The sequence below is a fragment of the Ailuropoda melanoleuca genome, chromosome 7 (genome assembly GCF_002007445.2).
Source record: "Ailuropoda melanoleuca isolate Jingjing chromosome 7, ASM200744v2, whole genome shotgun sequence".
NCBI lineage: Eukaryota > Metazoa > Chordata > Mammalia > Carnivora > Ursidae > Ailuropoda > Ailuropoda melanoleuca.
In genome coordinates this window covers 106,257,079-106,283,409 of record NC_048224.1, presented here as the reverse complement: position 1 = coordinate 106,283,409, position 26,331 = coordinate 106,257,079, and the positions used below count along the sequence as shown (strand labels likewise).

The 26,331-nt window shown below is 33.1% G+C and overlaps 1 protein-coding gene across 1 annotated transcript in view; it reads left to right on the top strand.

The window, feature by feature from the left end:
- The window catches only part of DACH1 (dachshund family transcription factor 1), a gene marked incomplete at its 5' end in the record, with an annotated part of 415,054 nt that overhangs the window by 368,464 nt on the left and 20,259 nt on the right, over nt 1-26,331 (top strand). The window contains 3 exons of the mRNA XM_011218601.3: nt 7,362-7,509; nt 10,549-10,692; nt 11,209-11,277. Coding sequence (XP_011216903.3) covers nt 7,362-7,509; nt 10,549-10,692; nt 11,209-11,277 — 361 coding nt within the window. The remainder of the gene's footprint in view (nt 1-7,361; nt 7,510-10,548; nt 10,693-11,208; nt 11,278-26,331) is intronic.

Genomic DNA, 26,331 nt, shown 5'->3' with positions numbered 1-26,331 from the left:
TTCACATCATTTTTCAAAATGCTAGTTCTTTTATTATTGCCACATTTATTGAGTTATAGTAATATCCTAGGAATGATATAGAATGTTTAGGTAGTCATGACCCTGGCTTATTGGGCATACATATAAATGTGTTTGCTGTCCAAATTCTAATTTGGGTAATTACATTCTGCCTACCTCAATTTCCTCTGCAATTTCAATTATATATAATGGGGTTCTCTGCTTTCTATTTCAAAATGGTAACATACTTTTTGTGTGGTAAATTTAAAGCTCCATATTTCTTCTGGAGCATTTTTATCAGGATAGCAATGAAAAACATTTGAGTTAAAAATGTTTGCTGTTTCAAATCATACAATACCATATACAAAATTTAAGCTTTATTATATATACTTACTATTTTAATTAAACCTAAGACATTGGGTCATATTTAAATTTAATGTATAGAAGTCTGTTTTTTATTATAATTAATGACCAAAAGCCCTTCAAAACAATGTGTTTAAGTGTTTATTGTTCTAATATAAAATAATTTAATTTCATGATACTCTATAATTTGATAAATCTCAATTTTAACATTGTAATGGTTGGTATGGATGTTCCTGCCATGACATTTCAAAACTGAATTTTCATAAATGTTTTTTTGTTTGTGTTTTAAAAGAGGACCTGTAGAAAAATACTACATACTAGTATTTTTAAATATACTATATATACTATACATACTAAAGATATATATATCTACAGTGTAGTAATTTCACTTTAGTGAGTGATATGGATTCATTCCAGGTTTTTCTTTTTAGGATTTTAAAAAATTTTATGTGGAATTTTGTTTTTGTCAATGTGGGCATTCTTTTATTATGCCTTCCTTATTCAATCATGTCCGTGGAGAACTCCCTGTGAGATTTTAGGTGAGGAAACAAGAATTTTAGTGTCAATTTACTGAATGTGACCCCTTCGAACATTAACTACCCAATTAACAAACACACTTAAAGGAGAATTTTACTCTCTATTCTCAATCTGAGCTTTCATGCTGTAAATCATAACTATAATCTGTTTGTACATAGGATTGGGTACAAATAATTTACATTGTTTATCTTACTATGAGAATTATTTAAAATGACTTACAAATATTAAAGTAAGAATAGGTAAATAAAAAATGAAAGGTAAAATAAGGCAGGGAATATAAAAATTAGTTATGGATGAGGTTAGCATTGAAGATACATGCCATAGGGGATATAGGATAAGAGTTTGGTTCACTAGGAGGAATTAAATAAAGGAAGACCTAAAAGGATTGTTAAAACCACAGTAAATGGCAAGTCACAGATTGAATCACTATGATTTAATAAATAAACACACTACAACTATGGTACTTATGAAGTATTCTCTAATTTCTGTGTTTGATAAAAGAAAATGAAGAAGAATCTGACTTAGTACTAAGACCAAACACTCTGATTATACATTCTCCCGTCTTTACATTTCAATGTCATGGCCAATGATGTTATATTTTATGCATTTAAAATAAGTTAATAGTTTTTTATTTGCATTTTTAATACATCGTTTTAATTATAACAGAGTTAGACAAAATACTTCGGAGGAAACTTTCAAAAAGATAAACAACAAAATAGGACATTGGCTTCAAAATATGGGTAGACTAATATCAGATATATTGGTGTTACATTATATCTCTTTATGTTTAATCATACTTATATATTCTAAGTCTTTTTTTTCTTATTTCTTCTCTCAATGTTTAATCATATATTCTAAGTCTTTTTTTCTCATTCCTCATTACATCTTTTTATGTTTAATCATACTTACATATTCTAAGTCTTTTTTTTCCACTCTTTGTGAAAAGAGTTCATTAAAAAAAGTGAAATATATCCAATATTCTCAACAGTTTAATCTGATGAAGAGAATAGCATTAATCTCTTAAAAGTCTGAACTATATACCATACTTACTAATGGATATTATATACCACAACAATAATAATGATGATAGTAAAAATTAATATTTATTGAATAATCTTAATGTGTCATCATATAGGAAAAATACTCCTGTGTGTGTCTTCTGCTCTCAATACGTTATTGCAAAATCACCTCAATTCTGACACTTCTGCTCACCAAGTGTCTGGTAGCTGTTTCCACACCAAGCAATTCTGCAACACCGGCTGGATTCCCTGCAATCAGTTCTGACACTGTCTACCTGGAGACAGCCTCAGATCTCACAGGTTAAGAGTTCAGTCCCACAAGATTGCCCCCTACCCAAATGTCAGATGCCAGTTGAAGTGCTGTCATCTATGCTACTGACCAACTGGCTATCGATCAGTGGGTCCCATCCCTCCCTCCTAGGGTTCAGTTAATTTACTAGAGCAGCTCACAGAACTCAGGAAAACATTTTATTTACTAGGTCACCAGTTTATTATCAAGGGACTAACCCAGTAACAGTCCAATGGAAGAGATGCTTAGGGCAAGTTATATGGGAAGGGGTGCGGAGCTCTCGTGCCTTCTCCGAGCCTTCCCAGTCCCTCCACATGTACCTCCACATGTTCACCAACCCAGAAGCTTTTTGAACTCGGTCCTTTTGCATTTTCACGGAGGTTTCATTATTAGGTATGATTGATTAAATCACCCACCCTTGGTTATTAATTCAACCTCTAGCCCCTCTGTCCTCCCAAAGATCAGGAGGTAGGGCTGGAAGTTCCAACCCTCCAATCACAGAGTTGGTTTCCCTGACAACCAGGCTCCCTCCTCAGGGCTTTCCAAAAGTCACCTTATTAAAATAAACTCTGGTGTAGTTGGGTGGGGCGGGACTTATTATGAATAACTAAAGAGACCCATTTTATCTTTTCACTCTTATCACTTAGGAAATTCCACCCATTGTGGGATCTTTGTGCCATGATTGGGATGAAGACCAAATATGTTTTTTTTTTTTAATTTTATTTATTTATTTGGGAGAGAGCGAGACCAAGAGAGCCTGAGGGGGGGAGGGGCAGAGGCAGAAGGAGTAGCAGACTCCTTGCTGAGCAGGGAGCCTGATGCGGGATGCAGGACCCCAGGACCATGACCTGAGCCAAAGGTAGATGCTTAACCACCTGAGCCACCCAGACACCCCCCAAATATGTTTCTTATTATAAATCACAATGTCTGTAGTCCATCTCTATGCTAATTATATATGATATTACATTGAATCATCTTTATAGTTGTATACGGTGGATTTCATTATCATCTGCATTTAACAGATGAGTAAATGGAGGCAGACGAGTCTTTTGATCAAGGTCATAAAATGGAGATGGAGTCTAGATTTAAACATAGGCAGGATCATTACAGAGCCTATGTTGCTATATCACCATGCATGGTCATATGAATCACAAGATGGGTTTTATACCTGGAAGTGCTTTTGAGGGTGTATCCATTATTGACTGATTTTTGAGAACAATAGCCATAACATTAAACTAAGTATAGCAGTATCCTGTTGTAAGAGCTTCTGTGAATATGCATTAGTTGATAACTGCTCTAGTATGTATTTGTTTGTCTACAAAAGTTCCTGGTTTCCAGGGACACTATTTCTTCTCATCCTGGAAAGAAACATTAAAAGAAAAAGAAAAAAAAATAAAAAGCTTGGGAGCTCTGACCTAAGCTTAGTCAATTTACTAGTTTGAGATTTTGGACAAGTCATCTAATCTTTCTGGACCTTGGTTTTTTCAGCTTTAAAAGGTTTTAATGAGAGTGGGCAAATCACTGAAATCCCCTTCAACTAGGATATTTACTCTCTTTAGAAGCAATGCATTACTGAGCAGAATTTTGTCACATTAATCCTAGTGACAGAAAGAACTTTAGTTACCATCTGATTCTGAAACAGTTTTTGTATAAAAAACAAACATGGCCGAGTAAGCTTTTCCTCTAGGATCCAACCAGTATATTAAGAAATGTTTCCTTCCTATCAGTATTACTTTAACTTCTCTTATACAAGGAGATATTTGTACTTTCTAGACTATGGAAGTAGTTGAAAACTTGCTGCATCAATTATAATGCCCTTCTGAAAAGAAATACGTATAGACTCGTTCCTTGGAAAATGATTAAAATAATCTAATTTACAAGGTAGATCATTTTAGAAAACGAAAACATCTGTGGATATGACAACAATTACGCCTCACTTATGGGAAAGAAATTTTGGGCCAAAGGACCATTGTCTCTTATCATTGCTATGCCACAGAGTAAGCTTAAGATGCATTTCTTCAGAATTGTCATTGTCAAACATCATAACTGACCTCCCCCTGGAGAAAAAATTCATGTTTTAAACCTTGTGTCTTTTGCTGTAATTCATCATCACAGAATTGTCATCACAGAATTTTGCTCAATACTGCACATTCACGTGAGACTCAGCGTTTCGTGTGACCTTTGCATATGCTCTACCTGGAAAATTTACAGAAGTTACACAAATCTGAAAGTACTATTATCACTGATGGTTACAATGGTGTCCTAATGATTTGTAGACGTTGGGAACACTTCTTGCTATTGCTTTTCCCAGCCCCCTGCTGCACTGAAATTTAATCGGTTTTCTGTATTTTTGCAGCAAAGCTGTCACGGGCAATAACATATTTTTGCATATGTATCAGTTTGGCTCTAGTGCAGATTTTTGTTCACACTGGACTCCTACTGATATGCACTGATTTAAAGTCTAAAAATGAAACTTAATTTTATATAGCATATAAGTAGTCCCTGGAGGGTGTTGGATCTTAAAGCTAGTATTTTTCAGACATAATCAGCAGGAATAGGTAATGTATTACCATTAGGGACATTAGCAGCAACTGTAACAAAAGAAAACAGTAAACATAAATGCTCTTAGCAACTTCATATGTTACAACAAATATTAATGTAAAATTACACAAATTAGAGTCGCAGTTTAACATTATTCAACATGTTTATTCATAATGATTGTTTCATATTTAAAGAACACCAAAATATTGTGTTTTGTCAGCCAAGGACAATGATAGTTTAATAGTAATTTATTTTAAACAGCTACTGATAATACAACCAATCAACACATTAAGTGGTGCCAACACTGGCATCTTGCTAAATAATCTCTAGACATTGCACAGAGAGTACATCTTTCAAAGATAAGTCAACAAGAGCAATCAGAGCAGAAAATTAGAATTTGGTATCTTAGAATTAAAATACAGCTAAACTAAAGTTTTAATTGGGGTGATCTAAAAGGGCACTTGATGTAATGATCTCTTTCATTTGTTACTAATTGTTTGTTCCTGATGAAGAAGAAACATACACAGGAATGTTGCTGAATTGAGTTAAGATGGCAGTTTCCTTAGCAGCTATGTTTTATTGTTAAAAACAAAAGAGTAGGGAGGGGCAAACAGCCATGTAGAAACCCTCCAGCTTGTTCCATATCACAAGAATTATACCAGGAAATTCAGGGTCAGGTATAACAAACATGAAATAATTTATATGTGCTTGAAAAGAGAGTAAAATGGCTTATAATAATGCTACATTGGTGAGCTGATCTAAGGGTACACCTCTGTTGGGCTAACAAGTCAAACCAGTGATGAAATTCCCAGTTCTGACTGTTTATGTTGTCTCCTGCAAAAAGGGTCATATCCTAGAGGATATCTACAAAGGCGCCAACTTCTTCATTTATAATTGCAGTTGAAAAGTTTAATTTCTATGGGGCACCTGGGTGGTTCAGTCGATTAAGCATCAGACTCTTGATTTCAGCTCAGGTCATAATCTCAGGGTAGTGAGATCGAGCCCCACGTCAGGATGCACACTCAGTGCAGAGTCTGCTTGAGAGTCTGTCTTTCCCTCTCCCTGTACCTCTCCCCCTGCCTGTGTGCGCTCTCTCTCTCAAATAAATAAAATCTTTTTTTTTTAAAGATTTTATTTATTTATTTGACAGAGATAGAGACAGCCAGCGAGAGAGGGAACACAAGCAGGGGGAGTGGGAGAGGAAGAAGCAGGCTCATAGCAGAGGAGCCTGATGTGGGGCTCGATCCCAGAATGCCGAGATCACGCCCTGAGCGGAAGGCAGACCCTTAACAGCTGTGCCACCCAGGCGCCCCAAATAAATAAAATCTTAAAAAAAAAAAAAAAGAAAGAAAATTTCACAGACCAAGGCAAATTATCTTCTACTTCAAAAAAGCTGTTTGTATTACTGAGCTGATAAGGATAGAAATTTTAGCTCTAATATTTACTAATAATTCTCTAAAGGATTTTAGGAGAGAGCATGCGCAGAATACTTTTTCTATGTTTTACATATTCTCACAATCTCATTTTCAAGAATCTCAGAATATTACAAAAATTTTTAATTAGCAAAGAGTAAATCAACGTACATGTATATTTCTTATATAAGAGATTCCGTCGTCTATAGTATACATAAACTTTACTTTTACCACATACTCTTGAATTGTACTGTCAAATAATCCCTTAAAAGTTATTTCCAATTTATGACAACCATTTTAAATGACTTTTTAAAAATAATGCACTATCAAACACTAGGTTTGGGATCCCTTGCATATATTATATACCTCAAGAAAAATATACCAGTTCTATAATTTCTGTTCAACAAATTTTTAGAATTACTATATGGTAGGCACTCTCTGGACTCTGGGGGACATAGTACCAAATGAGAGAAAATGTCCCTGCCTCAAGAGTTTACATTTTAGCGCAGGAGACCCAGCATAAAGCGATAAACAAATACATGAATGACAATATTATACAATCATAAGTGATATGAAGAATTCTAAGGAGGGAATAATAGGAGGGCTGTTCCAGATAGGGTGGAAAGAAAAGACCTTAATTGGGTGGTGACTGAACAAAGGTGAAATGAAGTGAGGGCATGGGCCACACAAAAACTGGGAGGGAAAGCATTCAGAAGAATCCCAAGAGCAAAATCCCTGGTCCAGAAACCAATTTTCTTGAGAAATGGAAAGACAAGCATTGTGTCCAGTGTGATCTCAGTAGGGACCAGTGGAGATTGAGCTCCCAAGAGATAGGTGGGTCCTGCCAGGATCATTGGGATTATGTAAACCATATCAGATTGTCACCTGTGTAAGAGCTTCGGTATAATTTTCTTCTCAGTTCTTATTTTTTAGCATGCTCTTGCTGCCTTCATTTAGTTTTAGATCTAGATATTCTAATTAGAAGCAATTGAACCTGCATGGCAAAAACATTTGTCTTCCTAAGATAGTTTAATTAGATTTAGAAATTTTGGGCTTTAGTTGAAGTACTTGTCCTAGTAAATATAGAGTGAATATACAAGAATGAAAGAATTTGATAAGTTGTTTTTTTTAAATGCTTTTAAGTAATGAATGAAATGTGTTTTGCTCCAAAATATTACAATTCTGAATGCCTTCTTTGTACAGGGGCTCTTGAAAGTTGCCATAGATAATGCCAGAGCTCAAGAAAAACAAGTCCAACTGGAAAAAACAGAGCTGAAGATGGATTTTTTAAGGGAAAGAGAGCTGAGGGAAACACTTGAGAAGCAGTTGGCTATGGAACAAAAGAATAGAGGTATTTCTGAACTTCTAAATAAGTGTAATACTTTCTATAAAATATTTAACAGGACAATACTATGTTTGGTGATTTACTATGAGACTACAGCTTTTTTGTTCATTTACTTATAGCTGAGGTTCACAGCAGGATTTGAATCCTGGGCTCACTATACTTTTTTTCATCTCCAGAGTATATATGGTTTCTCTTCTGTTTGTACCTCAGGGAATTGAAATATATCGATTATATCATTAATCACATAATTTTTTTGCTCCTAGAGCTTAAAAAATAATTTTAGGGAAAGAATGAGCTCTGATAACAGCCATGAAGAAAAATTGTGTATTCATTCACAATTGCCCTTTGAAAAACTTAAGAGTTAAAGTTATAAAGCTAAAATAGAAAATACTGATTATTCAAGCGAAGCAGATTTAGTAAGATATTTATCAACTGAAATTGAAGACTGATGAATATCTGAACAAATGACCAAAGTTGAGTGTTTGTATAATTTTCTTTCTGAATGGCTCATTTTCATCCAACAAGGTCAAGTACACATTAGTGTAGAAGCCAATATGAATTTTTATTGGGTAAAAATAATGATATTACCAATCTATGAATTGCTTCTTCTAACACACTTTACAGTGCATGTATACATAATTTTGAAGGTCATTCATATTGTGTGTTTATCTTATGTATGAGAGTAAGAGTATTTTCTTTACAACCAACTTCACTTTTGCCTCAACTTTAAGATTCTCCTAAGTAGTCCAGAGGGGGAGCACCTATTCCCTCATTTAATAAGTGTCCAATAAAAATATTCCACGTAGTCTTCTTATATATATTTGATACAGTCATTTGAAAATCATTGTTTCTGTTTTGTTTTTCAAACCAGTAAGACTTGGTGGGTTTTTACATTAGTTACTATAAAGCATAAGCTAGTAGGTTCCTGGGATGAGGCTGCTTTGGGAAAGCCATCACCACCCACGTATAACACTCATCTAGATAATGTGATTTCATATAGATTTAGGTACTAAAGTAATCAAAACAAGATAAACATTGATAATGGGATATGTTCTTTGTGAATAATGAAGTTCGTCAAAGCGTTCATTATATAGAACCATCTTCCATGAGATAGCCATTTCTTGATTTTGTGCTCACCAAAAGTCTTTTTTTTTTTCTGACAAGACTTAAAGGTAGACCCTTGAATTCCTAAAGTAATCTTTTCATTACTTGAGAGAACTTTAGAATGTTATTGGTTCAAATCATTTGGAGGACTTATATTGTTTTTTTCTTTAACCACTAGAGGGCAAAACACTTCACAGATCACATCATGAACCTCCCATTTAATTAATTGTGAACAATAAATTAAAGGTAATAGCTATCAATAATTACCTATTATAAATTTATCTATTGAAGCAATGTACTACCCTGAAGAGAGAACATGGTAATACCATTCCATTCAGTCACAGAAGAGGAAATAATAAGCAGTCAATGGCAAGACATTGGGTATTGAGCTTTTAGTCCCATGGAAATATACAATCCAAATAAGTAATTCAGAAATTACTGTTTCTTTTCAAAGAGAGTTATAAACAATCATCTTCAGAAAGGGATACAGTAGGCAAATGATTTTGTTAAGATGAACATATGATTTTCACCCTATTCAGTAAAGGAAATTAGCATTTATTCAAAACCAGTTTTGTTTTTATTATAAGACTATAGCCAATGTATGTTTTGATTTAAAAAAAGTCTCTGTTAATGTATGTTACCAGCAACAATAAACTCAATAAGTTAGTGGTCTGCCACCTTAACAGTATTAATAATTATAAAAATGGGACATATGAAGATTAGAAATTGAAGCAAATTCTTACTTGAAACTTTATTGCCTTGTTTTATATTTTGACTAAATACTGTATTAAATGAAAATGTTGTTATTCTTTCATCTGTAGTAAGAAATCAAATAGTAAACTTGGAATGACAACTCCCTATGACTAATTCTACCAAAAGGATATTCTTGCACTGACTCTGTCATACTCACACTCACATCCACAATGTTTATCAGCCAGGAAAAAAAAAAAAATTCCAAAGAAAAACATTCGCATACTCCCCTTATGCTAACTGCTTACCTTACATATATTGTAAAAGCTAAAATAATTATCATACTGAAAGTATAGTTAACATACATTTTGTGGACAACATTTATTTGTTACTGTTTATTGATTACATATTATATACAAATATTTAAATTGTCCAGTAGGAGAAAATGTATCATAATTAACTTTTTGTAGCATAATCTAGTTTTGTATATAAATACCACATTATTGTCAGCAGTAACACATTATTATTATCAATGAGGTTTTATACTCTACCAGATTTTAGCAGAGTAAAACATAATTTTCTTGAAATATGTTAGAGTGTATATAAATTTGCTTTGAAGAAATTATTGATATCTCTGAGCAAATTACAATAGCTTCATCCCCCCAAAAGACAGCTTCTCTGTGAATAATTAAGAATATTAACTCCTTATATGCAATAATATTTATTGCATTTTTTTAAATTTCAAGAAAAAATTCTTAAAAACCTAACTGGTGTAACTGTTTTGCAAAAAAAAACTACAGGGGAAATGCTCCATTTACTATTCAAAATTGGTGCTTCATTAAGAGATAGGAGGCATGCGTATAAAGGTTTGCATTATTCTAACTACTCTGCGCTATTCTGATTCAAGGGCAGAGACTAATCCACAAAATTCATTTAATCAGACTTCTTTTATCAGTGATATAAATATTTACTAAAATTAATTTCCCCTTAAATCTGTCTCTACATATGACAATTAAAGGCATCTTGGTAATATAATCCTTCAAAGCTAAATAAAAATTGGCCTCTTTGGATATTTCACTGGGATTTATTTTAGGTAAAGGTGGGATTTTTGAACTTCCCCTGCGTAGGTAGACTTCGTCCAGCAGGGAGGGGAAAAAAAAAAAAGAGTATTATAAAAAAAACACAGATCATTTGTAAATTGGAACATTGCAAAAACTTTTTAAAATATAACATACGAACATTCTTTTCTAGCCATAGTTCAAAAGAGGCTAAAGAAGGAGAAGAAGGCAAAGAGAAAATTACAGGAAGCGCTTGAATTTGAGACAAAGCGGCGCGAGCAAGCAGAGCAAACACTAAAACAGGCAGCTTCTACAGACAGTCTCAGGGTCTTAAATGGTAAGAGGGTGCATCTTTATGTGTGGCTAACATTCACTTTTTAGGACTCAAAAGACAATTTAAACCTGTGTTTGTGGTTTTCTATGTATCTGTACATATAGTGGTTCGTTACACTGTGCTCGTAGCTGAAAGCCTGGTGGGCAGTAGTCCCACGAGTTGGGGAAATGCTTGCTTTCATAGGTGCTTTCACTGGCTTGTTACTACTTAACTCCAGTATCTGTGACCTGACATCGCTTTCCTGTTTCGCCGAGTCTGTCTCTACAGAAATCGGATAAAATATTAATCGGAGAGCGTCCCAACCCCATCCCGTGTTATGAACAATTCTGTGTTTCTTATTTATCTCTTGACATATTTTGATAATTCTGATTTTTGTAGTCTTTGTTCAACCATTAAAAGATGACAAAGATTTATGTCATTTTAATTCAGCTCCAAAGTAACAGGTTGCTCTTTTTTTTTTTTAAAGGACAATAGCATCAAATGAAATATGTGTCACTCTTACCTTTCTGTGCTTTTTAGACTCTCTGACCCCAGAGATAGAAGCTGACCGCAGCGGCAGCCGAACAGATGCTGAAAGGACAATACAAGGTAGGAATTTGCAAAAGGCTATAAATCTAGATCTTGCTATATGAGTTTTTTCCTCAGCTTTAGCCTGCTATTCAAGCATGTAGCCTACCATCTGGGCCACATCAAAACAAGTTCAAACAAGGTCAAGTTCATCTTGCTTGTTTATATGAGTGAATTCATTTTGTGCTGATAGATTTTCTTTAAATTAACAGGTCATTTCTGTTTATACAATGCAATTAAAAAGGAATAATTAATTTTAAACAATGTATGATTTAATCTTGGACACAGTAAATGTGCTTTATTGAATGCTTGAAGCCCAGTCTCACGCAGGAAGTGTTTATAAGTTCTATACCGTCTAATTAAAAGCACGGGTTAATCAAATAGGTAGTTCTTAAATTTGAAAATTTCTCCTTCTCATTTTTGTGACAGATACTGCAAGGTACATGCAAAATAGACTGGTTGAATGTTAACAATAAATAAGATTGTTTAGTCCTCTGTGGATTTTCTGAATGTTCTCTATGCCTTTATATACATTTTAATAACACAAATCTGCTGAGCAAAATCATATATAGAATACTAAAGGGAGTTGTATTAAACACTCAGAAGAGCTAAATATGTATATTGCCAAGACCATGCTATTAAGAAAGAACAAAATCTGAAGGTAACATTTATAGTCTAACATCTATTCTAGGCAATAAACTCAGTCTAACAACATGAATACTAAACAGTAAAAAGAGCATTTGTTTTCTGTTTTAAATGAAGATGGTTTTTCAAAGGGAAGCCTAAAATGATTAACTGCTATAATCCTCCCAATTGCTTTTATTTTGCATTTTAAGCTCAATCATTTTGGGGATATTGTTTGACATTAATTGTGCTACTTAATCAGCTCCAAAAGTGTCATCTTTGGTTTAGTGTAAAGGAAATATACTTTTGTAAAGTGTCAGATATGCAATAAGTAAAAATCAGAAACTTGCAGGAACATTCCTGAAGAATGTTTTTGCCTATATTTATTTAACTAAAACCATGATAATTATTTTTTAAATCCTGAGGCTCAAACCGTTTGTTATTATGAGATATCTCCTTGTATATACAAGATTAATGCAATTGTTGATGTAGAAAAGACTTCTTTTTTTTAGAGCATTATGGATATCCGCAAAATTCTGTGTGTGCGCGTGTGTGTGCGTGTGTATAATCTTAATAAAATCCTAAGATTTCTGTTGTGTCTCTTTTAAAAATTGCATACAGGTGTTAACAAATTAGTAATAGCAAAGCCAGTCCTCCTTATCAGGGATGATAACTTCAATCAGATCAGTATAAATATCAGCCCTGATTTGTGTGTGCACGGACCACTCATGCATTAACTTAGCTTGTGGACAAAGGGGGTCTGAGAAAGCACATGAGTCTCCAGGTAGATGTGCTATATAAATTATATGATATGTATGGAATCCTCAAGGTTGTCAGATCAATCAAAAAAAATTATAGACAATATATTCCTGCGTATTAGTAGGAGATTTGTTGTCAATGTTAAGTGACTAGGCAATGATTAAACACTTTGCATAGTTGACATGATGTTTATGCCAGGAATTTGCTATCAGTAAAATTTTGGTCATCAGTAGGCTATAGTTATTTTAATTTAAATTTGTAAAATTTACATATATTCAAATATGTACTTTAATATGCATAAAGTCCTGCTGTATAAGGTGGAAGTTTTGACAACTCCTATTTTCTATTGTGATTTGCTTATTCCAAGTAAAATTTTAAATCATAAATTGCCTTCCTTTTGCTATCCAAAATGCTCTCAGTTGGGTAACAAAGAAAACCCACCCAAACAACTTTATAATTAAGGCAATAAACATTTGAAGAACAGTTATACATAGAGATTTAAAGCCAAATATAAATGATTATGGAGTTATTTAATGCTTTGCTTTAGTTTTAATACAAAATCTTAATCATTGAATTCATTCATTCAGCCAGTCAATTAAAAATGTGTTCCTTAATTCTAATGTGAACAATCAGTAATACTCTACTTTTTGTATACTTATACTCGATTTTAATGATTTTGTTATGTTGTTCAAAATGCACAGCTTTCAATAGAACCCCTAGCTCATATTCATGGTTTTAATTAGATAAGATGATTTTTTCTCAAATGTAATAAAAAACATTGTGGATGAATCCGTATTTTTATGTTTTAGTTGCTAAAAAGGTATTTTTACCAGGAGTTGGACCACCCAAAACTTAAAATACCAGGCAGACCCAAGAGATCATCTTTTGCTACTCTAACCTCACTAAATAAGCTCATTTAGCCCTTTGAACCTTTTTCTTTCAAACCTTAGACTAAATGAATACATTTAGAAGCCAACAGAACAAAATTAACTGTAAGCAGAAGAAATCAAAGATAAAAAACTAGTTAGTTAAATTCTGAGTTGAAGCACAACGATGGGAGAGGCAAAGAAGAAAGAACCGGAACTCATTGCTAATTTGTGAAATGGTCTATGTCATGCATTTGGGGACCCATGAGCACCTGCTTCTTCACAGTATAAGAACGACACAAACATAGCCTCTTCCTCCCTTCACTTTCTCTGTCTTGGCATCCCCAAGCCCAGATGTTATGATACTCTTTGTATTCTTTCTTGCTCCTGGTCCAACCATAAGTAAAATTATTCTCTGTTCCAAAATAAACTCAACTTAATTAGGAAAGACAAAGGAAACCCACATTTCTGTATGCTTGTCATGTATTTATTTATTTTTAATATTCTGGCAATAAATAAATGCCATGCTTGGCCCAAGAGTTAGTCACCTAGCAGCTGGGCACTTAAATACTGCACAAGTGCCAGGTAATTACCCCCAAATAAGCATCTCAGGTTAGTTAGACTAAACGGTGCCTCATTGGCATTTAGTACCACCATTTCTGTAAAACTATAGAGGAGGGGAGGAGGGAACCAGACAGCAGTTTAGAAAATATTCCTGAGCAAAGAGGCCCTAAATAATTTACTTACCTGTGATAAGTAAAGTAAATCAGCTCATCCTACACAGGGATAAATTCTTCATTGTTGATATTTCTAGTAGCTAACTCAAAATTCATGAGTTTGGTGATGATATTATGGATAGAGAATAAACATCAAAAAATTAAAAAAAACAACTTGTTTTCAGGAGCTGAATTATATGGTGATTAACTCTCGTGCCTTGAGTCTTGCAGATTTATATGGCATGATTTGTATTGAAAAATTTTATCTTACTTTAAAGCTTTCGTAAGATCTTTTGAATATGCAGAGTAGACTGAGTTCATATAAATACTCGCTGGACACTTTTTTGGACTAGTTAATAAATGCCCTCCAAAACCCTTTCTGCCCCCACACGTGTAAATGCACATCCCACACTGTACACAGCCAAATCTAAAATACGATGGCTTTCTTAAGCTTCATTCTACTTTGTTTTTAATATCTTTCCCTGGGCAATGGTACCCACTTCTGGTTTATTTAACTGATATGTTTTGACAATTAAAAAGCATATATCTCTCCAGGCTATTCAGACATTTATTACGAGGTCCAGGTAATATCCAACTTTTATTTGGCTGTCTCACAGAAGCCTCAAGATCCAGTGCACAAAACCAAAAGGATCACACACCCCCTACAGACCTGTCTTCATCCAGTGTTCCTTCCTTATGGAACCCTCATCTGTCACTCCAGCATCCTCCTTAATTTATACTGAGGAAGAGCAGAGCACACATTTCCCTCCCTCATCCTCCACACCCAGTTACAGCTCCTTCCCCTCGTCCTGGAATCCTCTCATCTCTTTTTGATTTTCTGAGAGCCCCACATCTTTCTCCACCTATCAAGGGACATAGTTCCTTCCTCCTTGCCTTTACTTACCCAACCTTGAAATCTCATTTTAGAAGTTAACTGCTTCTAGGAATGCTTCCCAGACTCCACCCCCACCCCTGCACCACCTCCCTGCCCCCCGGGGTCTAATTCTACCCTTTCGAGGATGTTACCATACCTTTCACTTCTCTGCAACAACCTGCTGCACATTTGTTCCTTGTTCGGTGTCTTCTTCCTCTCTCTGGAAGGCAGCTGAGTAGAGTGTGAACCATGTCTATTTTGGTCACCACTGTGCCCCTAGTGCCTGTATGTTTGACACATAAATACGAATGTGTCAAATGTTTGTGCCACATTTACAGTGCTGAATGTTTAACATATCATGAAAGAATGTTATCAACTGTTGATGACTTAGGACCGGACCTGTTTGATTTTGTGAATGCCACGGGTCCTCATTGTTCTGACATTTCTTAGACATTGGTTGGAGAGACTGATGAAAAGAAGTGAAGGATAATATAATTCTACCTCGGAAAGTCAGAATTACATATTCTGGCAGAATTAATTTTCATATCTGATTGCTGAATTAACAATATGTGTCTATGCTTCTTGGATGTGTGCATAATATTACTTTTTTGTTTGCACATTGGATGTAAGATTTGGATTCTGTGAATATTCCTTATACTCACGTTTTCCTTTTTAAATTTATGTGTAATTTAACATGCCATAGTCACATTTCTTAAATAATACTTTCATCTTTTGTTTAATATACATTAACCTTATGCTTCTTTTCTGATTTCTTTTAATTTTAAATGATTAAATCTTCTCTATAAATTATTTAGGTTATCAATATATAGACACGAACTATAACATAGGACAATCATGGATTAGTGCTGTTTTATCTATGTCTTTTATCAATATCTGAAGAGTCTGGAAATTTCACTTTCAAAATAGTAGCTTTGGCTTTTTTTTAAGAAAACCTGCCTTTTTAAACCAAAAAAGAATTGGTAAAATCAATGGAAATGTGGACCATAGTTCCTCTGACATCTTAGAATATTTGCTAATTATGCTTGCAAAATCTTGATTTCACTTAAAAGTACGTCTCTTTTATTTATATCCAATGGCCATAATCAAAACTGTTTGGCTTTTTATTTTTTTGACTGATCCTAGATCATAGAAAATCAAATATTCTTCCAATAAAAGGACATAAAAGACTTGCCTTCACATTAACAATCTTTTTTTTCCAATTAAAAAATATCTCCTTTCTGCTTCCTAGATATTTGAAGACACATGCTGAATTTAAAAAATTGTTTTTTTCAACAAATGTTTTTTGAGCACTGATGATATGCCAAGCACACTTTTATGATATTATTGACTTAGCACTAGGAAAGGACTTTAAAGATCAATTAAATCTCTTCATTTTGCAAGCAAGTAAAGTGAGACTTAGGGAAGGCACATGATTTTTTAAAGGTTATATCATGAGTTAATCAGAGTTGGGAATGTAATTAAGTTACTTTTCACATTCCCTTATTTTCTTCCTGATTATTTTTAGATTACGATTGTTAAAATGTGCTTTTCTTGCTCTTTTAAAATATGTGATTACTATTATTATTTGTTTATTAACTTAAATTTCAAAAGCATCATCATGCATATCATTCTTATGAGTGGAATTTATATCTTTATCAAATTTTTTTATTGAATCAAATGTTCTAGCACTCATTGAATTTCGCAGTAACACACTTTCTTTCATTTAGACTTACGGATATTATATGGTAAGCGGAATTATTTGTTTATTAAAATAGTGAGGTGAATTGGAAACTTATTTTTTGAGCCTTTCCTATATATTCTAATTTAAAGGTGAGATAACTAAAGTTCAGAGTGGCTAATTAATATTCTCACATTTGCACTATGAGTTAGTGGGGTCACAGACATTTAATTCCATATTTATGACTCTAAAGTCTTTGCTCTATCTTCCAGGCCTTGCCATCTAGACTTACTTCTATCTCTTCTGGAATAACTACTTCCATCCCTGTCACCTGATTTGAATAGTTAGCGTCCGTTAAAGACTTAAGAAGTACAAAACAGTCTACTGACAGGTACTAGAGAATGATATGCAATTGGAAAAAAAGGTTTCCTTTCCAGCTTTTTACTTTTTCATCCATCGTGGTGCCTATACCATGTTTATAGACACTTCCAAGACACACTGGGGAAAACTCACTCTTTAGTGAAGAAAAAAAAGTAGCAATAAAAGATACTAAGAAATTCATCATAAAGATAAAAGATTTATCCACATCCCTACCACTTAGCATGCAATGAGCTTAAGATAAATTTAAAATCAGACACAAATCTAATTGTGACTTAATACAAGACATTTGGAGAACCTCTTCGTTTCTTTTGTAGTATGTGTTTGAACAGAGTTACTGAATGATATTCCAAGACTTTTACCCTGTAATGGCCCTAAATTGAAACTTACTTAAACTTACCACTTCTAAAATCTTTTTAAAAGTATTGTTTAAATTTAATTTTATGTAATTGTCTTATGCACATTTCTATTTTTAATACTTAAAAAAACATCCTTAAGTTTAATGTAGAAGAGGGGGTTCTTTAGGCACAGCTATAGAACTAACAATTAAGAAAGCTAGGAGTCAGGTCTAGATTCAAATCTCTGCTCCACTTTCTTTTCTTTTTCTTTTTTTTTTCCTTTAGTAGTTGCTTAACCTCAGAGGATTGTTAAATAAAATAATTCATGTAAGGCACTCAACATGTACTGCACAATAGTATGCATACAGTTAAGTTTTAGCTGTTAATATTACATTTTATTATTATGAGTTAACATATTTACAGTGCCTAGCAACTGATAAACACTGAAGCTATTATTACTCTGATATATAATTAACTTTTCTTTTTTCAGAAAATTGGTCTTTATAATATCATGTTGACTTCGTCCCCTAGTAAAGTGTTTGTAGAAATTTATAAGAATGTTTTTGTTATTGGAACCTAACTTTTCATATTTGAAGATGTTTTTATTTAGCTTAAAAGAGGGACGGGGGGGTTTCATGAAAAGAAAGAAAGAGGGAAAAAAGAGAAAGTTGATCAGAACTGTTTTCCAGACTGCTTGCACTGTATATTGATTATTGCTGAGTCGCTTATAAATAATATAATTACCATCAGGATCACCTGAAACTCTTTTTCTTGATCTTAAAAAATAAATAAATATTGGAATTATATTACTACGAACAAAACAAAACAATAATAAATTTACTTCTAGTCTCTTGGCTGTGGTTTCTGGTATTTGGCAGCATTTCAATGCAGCTAATCAATATGAGACAGCATTGATTAAGTTGAACAAAAGATGATATTGATTGCAGACTGTAACCAATAAACAGGCTATTGTTCCATAGTTATCATAGGTCATTGTTAACTACTCATTTAACTAGACAGAGTTATTATTATTAAATAGAAAGTCTCAGAGCTACTCATGAATTGGGATTTTTTATAAAATTTTAGAATAATGTTTTCTTATAATTTCAGTATAAACATTTTTATTCTTTTAAGAAATACATGATAAAGGAAATCTTGTTTTTGAACATCAGTGGCTATGTTTAAACACCAAATGCTGAAGGCCTTTTATAGGTTTTTGTTGGAAATGGCTTCTTACATAATTTAAAGTAATTATACATGAAGTGAGACATAGCGGGCAGTTCAGTATGAAGTTGCTGAAAATAGTAATAAGGTATAGTTCATTATAATTATTAATTACAAGAAATTATTTTCAATGTATTATTTCCGTAGACCTAACTTTCTAAACTCTTGGTTCTTATGGGGAAAAAGCATGATTCTCCTTGTTATGTTTGTGTTGAGTTATGACAGAACACGAGGGTTTGTCCTGTCATTTCAAGTCTTTCTCCATTGCCCAAATATTATGCAGATTAAATTAAGGCAAAATGATTGGGTTTGGTTTGTAATATAGTTGACATCATTTTTCCTTAGTAAATGCAATATAATAGGTGGTAGATGCTATGACAATTCAGAGGATATAGGGAATATCGGGGATAATTAATTAGAATTGGAGATTTAGAGGGTAAAAGGGACATCGTACAACTAAATTACGATCAAATATTGAAACAGACCAATTATTTATAGAAAATACAATGTTTTGTTAGCATAGATACGACTGAATTAAATTGGCTTTTTCATGACTGTGTTTGTGGCTTGGCTTGAATACTGTCTGAAGACCATAATCAAAGAGCAGTGATAAATGGAAATTGGGAAAGGTATTAGCAGGGGGCCTAAAAGATCAATGCTAGATCCATTTTGATTTAACATCATAATTAGTGATATGGAACAGTGGTTAAACAGAGTGTATCAGTGAAATTCACAGATGATCCTAATTTAGAAGGCGTAACATACATCTGTGTGGACAGTGTAAGTAGGCAATAGAAATTTAGGGAATTTAGGAATCTCAGGATGAATGAAATGAGATTACCTTTGTAAGAAAGAAAATTTAATTTTAAGATCTGTGGGGTTTAAAAAAAGCATTAAAAAGCTCAACAAATGTCAATGATAATGTGTGTCCGCTTATAACTTTTCATAGTTCTGTACTAATAGTGAGTGGTGAGAGAAATGTTAGAAGATAGGTAGAAAAATAAGCCTCTGTCATTTTAATATTATATATATTTTTATTAATGATACTTTTTATTATTATGAATACCAAACAGTTGAAGAAATTCATTTTTCATTGTAATCAATACATTCCATAATTTCTTGTTTAGATAGTATATTCTCATCTTCGGTTTTAAGAAAAATCTATTTAAAATAAATTTTTGCTCTGAGTCTTTTTACCCTCAAAAGAAAAACTTGACGACCATTATATCCAATTAACTAGCTCACTGATGATTGTTATAATAAAAACTGTATGTAATATCTACCCAAGCTGAAGAGGGTTACCATTTTGAAATATAGATTAGAACTAACTCTAGTGGTTTATGTTCACATAGCCTGCTTCCTCTTTTTGTATCCACTTTTAGACAGTGAAAGTAGCCTGGCCATCCAAGAGAACCTTTAATAAATATTCACAGTAATTTCTTTGAAATGGAACATAAATAGATTTTTATTTTCTGGAAAATGTTATTTATACTCCAGGAGTTAAAAAAGTTATCTGAAAATATTTAAATTACAGAAGTACCCCCCGCTTTAAGGTCTATTCACTAAATTACAGGACTTGTATGTGCAAAATAAAAAATTGGTTCATAAACACCTGGTGATGGAAAGTATGTCATCAATTTTGATAACATGTATATGTTTAGACATTCAAGAGATATAACACCTTTTGCTATAAATTCTTCTTTAAAAAAATAAGACATCATCATTTAGACTATAAACGTAAAAATGCTTATGGTACATTATTCCACCTCCCATGGTTAGGGACGGAATGCAGACATGCCACAATAATGTTTTTTATTTCGACTGTTCGAACCATATTAATGAGAACATCATTTTGGAGAACTAATTATTTCTATTTGTCTTGTGTCACACTTTCTAATTCCCCTATATTAGCACAGCCAAAGCAAATTAATTGCTTTTCCAGCAGTTGAACCTTGTCCAAGAATGAGCTCACATTCCCTTCCAGTTTCCCTGTTTCTGGGAGTGCATTGTGTCAGAAATTTCTCTTGATACTAAACATAGTCTAGAGAATATCTTTACAGATTTCTGTGCACTCACTTGATGAAATTTATAAGTTTAAGTGACCCGCCAGGAAAGATAAAGTTCTTAGCTGCAAGATTATACATCAAAACAGTTAAAGTGAAATTAAAATTAAATGAATGAATCTCACTGAAGCAAAAAAAGCAGTAATTAATGGTTCCCTTAATTGTCTTCATAAAATATTTGCATGGGTCTAATTTGCATAATTTGCATGTATTAATTAATCTTTCAAGGAATTTTGTGCTGAGAGAAGCCAAAAAATCTCTTTGTTTTATTTAACATCTAATGAAATATTTATCTTCTTTAATGAACTTCTCATCTTCATTAAAATAAAAATTGCACAAGTTTGTATGTTTTAAATGTTTTTATAATTGAAGTATTCAAAAAATCTCTTTAGACTTACAACAGCTGAAAAACAAACACATTATTTAATATTCAGTATCGTTTTAACAGCAGCAACACTTTAAAAAAAAGGAAGTCTAATTTCACTTTCTCAAAGGTGGCAAAGCATTTGTTAAATGAATAAATGAATATAGCTATTTGGTTTTAAAAGTAAGATTTGCAAAGTCCTGATCATTTCTTTCAATGGTAATATTATTTTTATGGCTGAAACAGTGGGCAACTAGAAGGTATATATGAGAAAAATCAGTATGTTTAATTGTTTGGGAAATGGTTCATTGGTTGAAAATTTTTTAACTGGTTCAAAGAAATTAGTCCATTAAAATCCACTTGCTGTTATTAACAACTCCTAGATTGACTGACAATATTTCCTGGCAGGAGCTTTACAGTTCCAACTTTATTCTAAATCTGACTTCTAGAGATTTGCAGCATGGGCTTCTCCTCTCACAAACTGAGATCATAGTGAAGACCAAGAGACGTGCCTTGGAAGGGATGAAATTCAAAATTTCATCGAGTGCCAAATAGTACATATCCACGAAGGCTAGGGAAGAGTGTGGAGAGAGAGCTCAGAAGTTAAATAGACTCTGTAAGGGAAGGGAAATGAATGATTCGTTAATGGTATTCGTTCTTTTGATGCAACAGTGATACAGAACATTCCAAAGAAGAACATCAATTAACATTTTCTAAAGCAATTTAAAGTTTGCACCGCTTTTTCACATACATCATTTTTTTTATCTTCACCTCAAGCCCATTTTATGTTTGAGAAAACTGAGGCACATGAATATAAAGCAGATTGCTCGGAATCAAACTGTGAGCTCGAGACCTCTGGGTCCTTTTGATTCCAAATGCCTTGCTCCTATGTGACATCAATCTTTTTATCTCATGATAATTTATGAAGTGGCTTTGAGTGGCTAAATATTAAGCCAGATAATGAGGGTGGCATAAATGTATAAGGATTAAGATTCGAAATGCAAATATATAGTTCTTTCCATGTAAAGTTTAGTAATGAGATAAAATCAATTAAATTGACTTTGGTTTCCTCTAGGATCATCTTTAGGGAAGAAAAAGGCATTTCATTAGGCCATGGACATTTCTTCACCCTGCAACCATCCAAATGATTTGCAGTTTCTCATGAAATTTTCCCTAATATAAAAGGAAAAATTAAATCTATCAGGTGACAAAATAATTGTTAATCAGTTACAAAATAAATGCCAATACAGATTTTTCCCTAACAATGATAATTTATTTAATAAATAACTGATTCCTAAAGGATTAATGTTTATCATTAAGATGACTTAATTCTAGGAGTGGTAGAATGAGAACCATAATCTACTGTCAAAACTACCATTCAGTAATGTTGTGACCCTGGTAACTCACTTTACCTGCTAAGACCTGTTCTTTTACTGATCTTTTTATCCCGTTAAAACGTCAAAGGCATTTAACTTTTTGTGAGTAGGGACATAACACACACATACGATGCATGTGTTCATGCTCCGTTACGGATACATGGATTCTGGATTTGGACTGCCTGGGTTCAAATCAACACATTATGTTTATTATCTGTATAACACAGAGTGTGTAAATTAAACTTTTTGATTTTTGGAGTTCCTAATCTGTAAAACACAGATAACGATCACAATATCCACCTCATGGAATTGTTATGGGATTAAATGAATTAATATATGTAAAGAACTTAGAATTGTGCTTGGTAGAGAAGAAATGCTAAAAAGACTTTGCTATTTTTACAATTATGCACAAACTTAATATAATAATACTTGCAATAGTGTTCATTTTTGGTAAATGAATGTTAGCATGTTGGTAATTAACATTTTGGTAAATGAATGTTAAACATGTTTTGGATCTTAAAAAAATATTTTAAGCCAATATTTTTTTCCCATGTGTGACACATACTTTTTCTTTTAGCATGTTTTCAGCTGGAAAATGCAAATTATATTTACCAGATTTTCCAGGGCATTTAAAAAATTCATGACAGAGTGTGAATTTCAATGTTTATGTCAATTTAAATAATATGGTTTGAGGAGATTTATTTGCAGCCACATATTCTGTATGATTATCTCTTTGCAAATTAAATGAAAGATAAACTAGTTATTCTTGACTCATTTAAGATGGAAGTGTTAGAGCTTCTTAATTTTTTTATTATATTTGGCAAATTTCTCTTAATATGGTTTGTATTTTCATATAGTATGGAGTAACTGCAGACTCTTCTAATTCATATATAATCATACTCGAGAGATAGTAAATCTCCACTTAAGCTTACTAATTACACCTATAAAACCATGAATGATGGCCACAAATTATTGGATCTGACTCTCATTCTTTATTTATTTCTCCCTGGGAGGAAGAGCACTGGATGGGGAGATTTTAGACCATAAATTATTCCCATACATAATCAGGTTTGCTGTGTTTAACTTTGATTCCATGCTATGATTTTATATTAATTTTCAAAATTCCCATTTTAACAGATTAAGAGCTAATTATTTGATTTTCATGATAAAATGATATCTACTTATAATTTCAATGTCTTTATTTTTTCTTAATGGATTTTACTGAATAATATAGTTCTATTTTGTTTCAAGTTACTGTAGTCTTTAGACTTCTTTTTATAAATTTTCCAGCAATGTTATATGGAATGTTACAGTGAGGCCTTATCCCTAGTTAAAGGTTGGGAATGGAGAAGAGTTTTGCAAATGAGAAAAGATTAGATGTAAGACAACAGGCACAGAAAGTACATTTCTCTGTTAAGTCCAATAGATGGTTCTGGGTTCCAGCCCATGTGTGACCATAAACTCAGTACTACCATTTTTTTTTGTTGTTGTTGTTGTTGCTAAGGGAACTAAAAAATATGTACTTTTATGTAAAAGTACAGATTTTTAAAAAATACCGTGGAAGCCTGAATAACAAATGTTTATTTACAGTCTTTGATAATAGTAAGACAAAGAAAAGTTCTCTCTCAATCCAAAAAAGTCACATAATGTCAGATGATGTCAACACAAACCAAATTGAAAATAGCAATTACAGAAAGGGATAAAGAAAGTGGGGGTAATCAGAAGGGGGAATGAAACATGAGAGACTATGGACTATGAGAAACAAACTGAGGGCCTCAGAGGGTAGGGGGTGGGGGAATGGGATAGACTGGTGATGGGTAGTAAGGAGGGCACGTATTGCATGGTGCACTGGGTGTTACACGCAACTAATGAATCATCGAACTTTACATTGGAAACCGGGGATGTACTGTATGGTGACTAACATAATATAATAAAAAAAAATTAAAGGGGCGCCTGGGTGGCACAGCAGTTAAGCGTTTGCCTTCAGCTCAGGGCATGATCCCGGCGTTATGGGATCGAGCCCCACATCAGGCTCCTCCACTGTGAGCCTGCTTCTTCCTCTCCCACTCCCCCTGCTTGTGTTCCCTCTCTCGCTGGCTGTCTCTATCTCTGTCAAATAAATAAATAAAATCTTTAAAAAAAAATAAAATTAAATTAAAAAAATTAAAAAAAAAAAGAATAGCAATTAAGTCACCAGTATAGAGAACAGTTCTCCAAGCTTTTTAGAAAGAGTGCAGTGACTTCCCCTAACTGCTTTGATTTCAGACATACTTTTGAGACAGAATTTTGAGACCCACTTGCCCACATCTTTCTTCAAAGTTTTGCAGTTCAGATTAATCCCATTGTGTTGGGCACTTGATATGGTTATTGAAAAGATTAAAAATGCCCAATAACTTACTTTGTAAATTCTAATTATACTTCTTAAATGATTAGAATGAGAAGTATTTCAAGAAATCGCAAAAATACTTTAATGTAAAGGTTGATGAATTATATACTATAGCTCATAGGCTTTATTTCCCTAAGAATTCAGAATCTGTTCTGGTTAACAAATCTCCAAGACTCGGTGAGTGAAAAGAGTGAAGAAAATATGGTAGATAAAAAGAAAAACATTAATGGTGTGGCACTCATATGCTTATGGTCTATCTTTTGGAATAAATTTCTTATAATTCTTATTTTTCCCAGGGGATCTTACTGAGATTTGTGGTATATTTGTGCTAATTTTCCAAGGGTTACCAGCAGCAAAATCAAAATATGGTTCTAAACTATTTCTCCATATCATATTATCCCACTATTTAAAGATATTTTATTGTAGTCTTACAGTAAGATTTTTAAATGCAGGCAAAGTTTAACTAGTGTCTTACTGCTCCTTATTACACCTACTAATAGAGCAAATGAGAGCAGTGAGCCCATTGTGCCGAGCTGATTTGAGTTCAAATTAGGCAGAAACCTCACTGGCTTCAAAAAGATACCCTTGTCAAGGCATCAGCAAACTATGGCTCAAACCCCCACAGACCATCCTTTCTAGAGAAGGGTCAGGACACTGAAGAATATGAGCTATTGTGTTAACAGGAGAGCAAATCTCATTTTGATACAAAGCTGGCAATTGTACTTAGCTTAGTTTATTCTCTCATCTCATAATTTCACATTCACGATGAAGTTTTCGCTAATTCCAAAAATACTGATAGCATTTATCTGCAGAGTAAAAATGTGATGAAAATTAATGCTTGAGTGATTATAAAGAAACATACCAAAATTAGGTCAATATTTTTAGAATGTTTATATGCTTAGGTTTCAGTATAGCTAAATTTTTGTGTTTTGTTTTTGGTAAGTCACATATGAATTGATTTCTCAGTTAATGTTTAAATATTTAGTTGGCGGGTAATTACCCATTTTGATCTCAAATGCAGTTCTTGGTTGCCTTGTTTGAATAGTATTTCAACATGTGATTCTATTCTTTTGTGAGAAAATTGGAACACAGACATTTATTTACACCCAGCCGTCCTCATAGAAAGGCTGTGAATTATCACAACTCAATAGGCTCTTTTGCAAGTTGTTTGTACAAAACACAGGAAATACAAAAACATTGCCAATTATTTCCTTAATGTTAAATTGTATAACCAACAAAGAGGTGAAATTTTGTCGTTATTCCAAAGCTATAGGCCTTTATATTTTAACACTTGCAGGGTGCTTTAATATGAAATATTAGGGAACAAGTATATATGCAATTTCATCAATATTTAATGGATCAATGACTGTTTAGAATTCTGAGACTTGAAAATAATGACTTTTTTTAATATTTTAAAATTTATTTTAGA